The 5205-nt window shown below is 48.7% G+C and overlaps 1 protein-coding gene across 1 annotated transcript; it reads right to left on the bottom strand.

Moving 5' to 3' along the window:
• Positions 1-1530: 1530 nt before the first annotated feature.
• Positions 1531-4863, bottom strand: LOC118420914 (notch-regulated ankyrin repeat-containing protein-like). The gene has a single exon (XM_035827988.1). It carries the CDS (start codon positions 4158-4160, stop codon positions 3822-3824), a length of 339 nt encoding a protein of 112 aa, XP_035683881.1. The 5' UTR covers positions 4161-4863; the 3' UTR covers positions 1531-3821.
• Positions 4864-5205: the final 342 nt, after the last annotated feature.

The following is a 5205-nucleotide window of genomic DNA, read 5'->3' as shown; positions in this document are numbered from 1 at the left end:
CTCTAGTCTGAGTGAACCCCAGCCCCAACCTTTCAGTCTACTTTCTGCGGGGACTCCTGCGCCGAACAAAGAGCGCTTTCAGCGGCGAGAACAATGATCTGAAGCCGGATTGTGTAGAGTGTGTACAGTGGACAGCATATCTACAATAAACAACGGTATCTCCTGCGATTGACAGCTGGGTATTGACAGGCAGCTCGCTTGGTTGACATTTTAAGTTTAGCGTGGAAGGGTTAATAATGTGTGCAGATAGCGCAGGGGACTGCTGGTATTCTAAGCAGTCCGTACTCGGCGTTCTTTTCCCATGCATCCTATAAATCCGCGCTATTCCATTAGCCTTAAAACTACCAGATGCCGAGGACTAGTATAGGATATGCAGGGACAGCGCGACCTATCTCATGGTCTAATGTGACCCGTAGCGAGGCACTCCGGGTGATTCTGAGCAAGTATTTGGGGCGGATTTGCGAGGGTTTAGAAAGTTGCCATGTAAGTTTATTTAGGGGGCCTGAGGGATATGTACTGGCCCTAGGAGTGTTTGGACTAACATGTTTAGCGTGCAGCGGTTTGAAGACGGAGAAAGAGAAATATCTAAAACTTCCCGGACATACAGAGAAGTGCTTTTGTATATACAAAGTTGTGTTTAAAACGTGCGATTACTAGTGCAACTGTCGTTTGACGAATAGACACTGCTGACGTTTTCACGAATTGTAGAGGGCAAATAAGGTGACTTAAAACTGGGATATACCTGTGGTAAAAGGGGGCAAGTTCTATTGTGGACGACGAACCACCTGGCATACCGGGGCCTTCGCCGGGCAGAGCTCTATTCTGTTGGCGTAGTCATGCATTTAATGTAGGGAGGCCTCGCTAGGTAGACTCCCGGGACCTACCAGGACTTTAAACGATGTCTTTCCTGTACTAACGACTGAAATGTGTGCACCCAACGCGAGTTTACTTCAACGTGAAACCATGAGACGCTTATTAGCGGTTGCACGTCTCCCCACTCTAGTGTAAACCGGAGATATGTGGGTCTACCTTCTGTCAACTGGGAGTAAGAAGGTCAGCATGCCTGAGATTGACAAGGTGCTCCCTTGGGGGGCTGGGGTGAGGGAGGTCAGCAAGGGGAAACCGTCACAAAATACAACAACACAATGGTCTCCTCAAACTTCGTTACAACACGGGCAAAACAACTAGGGCTAGGGGAGTCAGTACAACATAAGGGGGAGCTTGTTTGCTGATTCAGTGATTGCTTGAAATGGTTAGGAGAGGTGTGGCGCAACATGCAGATTACTGTATTCTCAAACAAATCGAAGGGTCTAGAGAAAATATCCTGTATACAATTCAATAGCGAAATATAACAATCTTCAAGTAGATGTTTGGGATGTCAAATCGTTTTACTAATCCTTGCTGCCTGTTTACATCACAAACATGGCAGCAAGGAAAACATGGAAATTAAGCCTCCCAACATCTGCTTGGATATTGTCAATGAGCACAGACAAGCAATAAAACCTGAGACAAGAGATTGGAAGCTACAACTTCAGCTTAACGAGGAACGGGTTTTAATTTCTTTTGGCCATACTCGTTCGTCGGTTCGACGTCATCATCTGTGGATCTCTCTATTCATATAAAATTACTTTGTTCAAAATTATAGGTGATATGTATTTATATAGGCGTTATAATATTTCTTAAATACCCTATTCCCCATAATTATTGACATTTTTTCAGTCATCTCTGTGTAATGTTATAACAGCCATGTGTGGCCCGCCTATATCCTCCAGGGAGGGGGTTGTTTCCCGAGTGTCAGCTTTGTCAAAAACTGGAGTGGTTTCGCCTTACCTGGCTTTAAAAACTACCCTACACAAATATACTTCAGGAGTTCGTCCCCTTTGTTCCGTGCTAGTCCGTACACGATTTTTCTTTCAAAACGTCATTATGAGTTATGGTCAGATTTTGAAACCAAACCTTCGGAATGCGGCTACAAAAGGTAAAGGGAAACCAGTCCGGTACTTGAACAAAAGCCAAGGTGATCATATTAATAGTACAGAACATCTAGAAAGGCAAGTCTATTTACATATCAAGATGGGAAACAATATAGCCCCTGTGGAACAGGCTGGGGTAACACACACGTATGGCATGGCAGTAACTTCATAATCAACACCAGTCTTCCTCTGAGTAAACCGACCACAATAATTTTCACATGCTCAACATTTCCCACGGAAACAAGGCCACAATTTAGCGTCAACATATCTATCCATCTACACGAACCGCTGTTTTCAGACCATTTTTTTGTCAAACGTAAGGAATGTTGACACAAAATTGGTGACTTTGGCCGGGGAAAATGGCCGTGCGTGGCACGTATAAAGGTATGAGAACATATAGACAAAGTTGTAGGTATATCTGCTAAATCACTTACAGTTCTGGGTTTAAACGCGCGCCAACGGGGGTTGTGGGTCGTCCATTTTTGTGTGAAACTTCGCATCCTGGCCACTTCGTGTATCCAACAAGTGTTCTGTTCTTATGCATTGGTTGTTGCACTAAAATACCTGACAAAAATCCTACGAATTCCTACTAAGGTGATATCTTCCCCCTGTTGCCCCGACTGCGATATTTTCAGACTGGAATCCACTTTCCACTGTTGTAGTCCTCCACGTTTCCAGCATGTGTGCACGGAAACGACGGGATGTTGGGTTTTGAAAGGCGTTCTATATTCAAATCAACGGCATTCTTATTCCATCTGTGCAGAAAGCCCCTTGCCTGAATAGGGGGCAAACCGTTGTGAGAGTGGCTTTGTTCCCAACAGTGGCCATCTTCCGCACAAGCCGAGAGAAAAAATCCCGACGACTTCACAGCGATATCTGAACGTTTGAAACAAGTCTTACCGGAGTTCCTGTGTTGCTGTAGTTCGTGTGGTTCTTGTGGGGAGTGTCCTTGTGTTGTCCCGGGGAGAGCGTGTTTGGCGAGATGTTCTGTTTTCTTGAGATTCCCGCCGGCCTCCTGAGATGAGAGCCAGCGGCGCTGGCGTGAGAAACCGGAGTGTTGCATTCCACAGTGTTTACTGGCACCGATACACAACACGGGCAAAGACAAACTCTCGTACCATGTAGCGTTCAGCACTGCCGACAACTCTACCATATCGTCTTCCGGTATGCCCCGGCGTTACGCCTTTTTCATGAGCTCTTTACTTCTCACTAAAAAAATCCAAATTTCGACTCCTACAAAAGGTATGGGGAGGGGGGCGAGGGTTTGTTTGAGGGTTACAAAAAAAGGCGACAGATTGGAGCGGCACAGCCCCTGTTGGCGCGAGTCATGGTTCCACTTTCTCATTAAAACATGGACATTGCAGCTTGGAGGTAGAAAGACGGTCGCAATCACACTTCTGTAGCCATCGACTAGCAACTCATTCGGTCCAACTGAAAAACACGTCTGTCCGACTACTAACAAATCAAAATGCAGCATTGCGTCCAAATAACAAACACTCCTCCTACCCACCCGAGTCCAGAGGTCTGAAGAAAAATGTAGCACGAAGGTCCTAGGTTCGATTCCCGACATTATTGCGACTTTTGACTGCCGATGAACGCTTGTTAGTCATCGTGAACCGGTGTGGTGGGGAGCAGAACTGAAGTCGAAAGTTTCCTGTTGTATTTTCTTGTGCCTACTGCGAACTCTTCGACTTCCACCGTCACATGCCTTCGTCTCCTTGTCTTTTCTCCGTATTTCCACTGCACATAAAGTATACGTTTCATTTTCTGTAGTCTTAGAACTCCTATCTAAATTGCAGCAGCATAACGTCCACGGGTAAAAGATCCGGGGTTCGAACCCCGTCCCTGCTACCGCTTGCCACTGCTTTCCCTAGCGCTCATTATCAGGTACAGAACAATGTCTTTATGGCCACCGTACGCCGCTATGTGCAGCGCACTCCAACCGTCCCGGTTCGCGAGTCTAACGTCCGCTCCAAACTTTACAAGCAGCTTGACTAGCTCCAGGTTGCCGTCCAGAACGGACTGGTGCAGCGCTGTCTGCCCCTCGGGGTCGAACACGTTCACGTTGACCGCCTTCTCCGCGAGCAGGCGGCGCAGGGAGCCGGTGTCCCCATTCTTCACGGCCTCCTGAAAAACTTGCTGATGGTGGGCCGTCTCGGTCCTCATGGCCACTTCGGTTTGACTCATCTCGCCCGCCGAAGGTTCCCTTGGAAGCCGCGAAGAACCCTGTTCCTTCCTGCGGGTGTACAACGAGGATAGTTCCGCGCTGGTTGTGTCAGCGCTGCGCTGCAGAAAATGTCCGTCCGCAGGCGATAGAGCGGCTCCTGTGCTGCCTGGTCTGGGTGGGTTCTGTCCGTCACTGGCTACTGCAGCACTCCGCCTCAACCGCAGCACAGGAAAAGTTCAAACATTATCATAACAAAACCATGGGAAAACCTTATCCCCGCCAAATACGCCTCCTCCAATCAAGGCACGGGGTTATCGGGCGCGACGACAAGGTTCCAGCCTCTCATTGGACGAGGGGAAACCCGACCCGCTCCGATAACAAGGACTGCTGCAAAATTCGATATTCATGAGCCGAACCGTGGGAACTTTCTCACAACGACTTCTCCTGACCCCGTTTGATTGGCAGCTGTGTGGGCCGGCAGCGTGTCAATCCCCGCCCCTGTGGGAAAACGGGAAACCCTGCACCGACCACAGGCTATCTTACCCCGTCCTGCACGTGAGTCGCCAAAATTGTGGCAAGATTTGGAGGGAAAACAGCTCGAGTTTTAGAAAAGTCGTCCCGTGCGCGGAGATCTCCCTCCTGTGGGAAGCCAGGACTTTCGTCCCGCCAACCGTGTCGACTCAACTACGCGTATTTCCCTCGCGGCTATACTTAGCAACACGTTTTAGGGCTGAGATGCCACCGGCTACAGAGGTGAAGTCAGTGGGAAAATACCCGAGGTCACTTTCCTTGCTACGGAGTCTGAAATCCTATCCAAGCCAAGGAGCCGCATTAGCGCGAAGCCTGCGACCATGTTTACAATCGTGTTTTCCTAACCAGTAAAGCCGGGATCAGAGAGGGACTCGAGGGTTTTGATCCAGCACTTGAGCAGCTCGCAGGGACCAGCGCGTGAGAAAATTCACCCCACGGGGTTAGGGCCATTTTTCGAGACCACCTCCTCATTAGTGGCGAGTTGTCGCACCGAGGTGCGAGAGTTACACCCTACTAACAATTTACCGTGCTTTG

The sequence above is a fragment of the Branchiostoma floridae genome, chromosome 8 (genome assembly GCF_000003815.2).
Source record: "Branchiostoma floridae strain S238N-H82 chromosome 8, Bfl_VNyyK, whole genome shotgun sequence".
In the NCBI taxonomy this organism is placed as follows: Eukaryota; Metazoa; Chordata; class Leptocardii; order Amphioxiformes; family Branchiostomatidae; genus Branchiostoma; species Branchiostoma floridae.
This window is presented reverse-complemented; position numbering and strand designations above follow the sequence as displayed.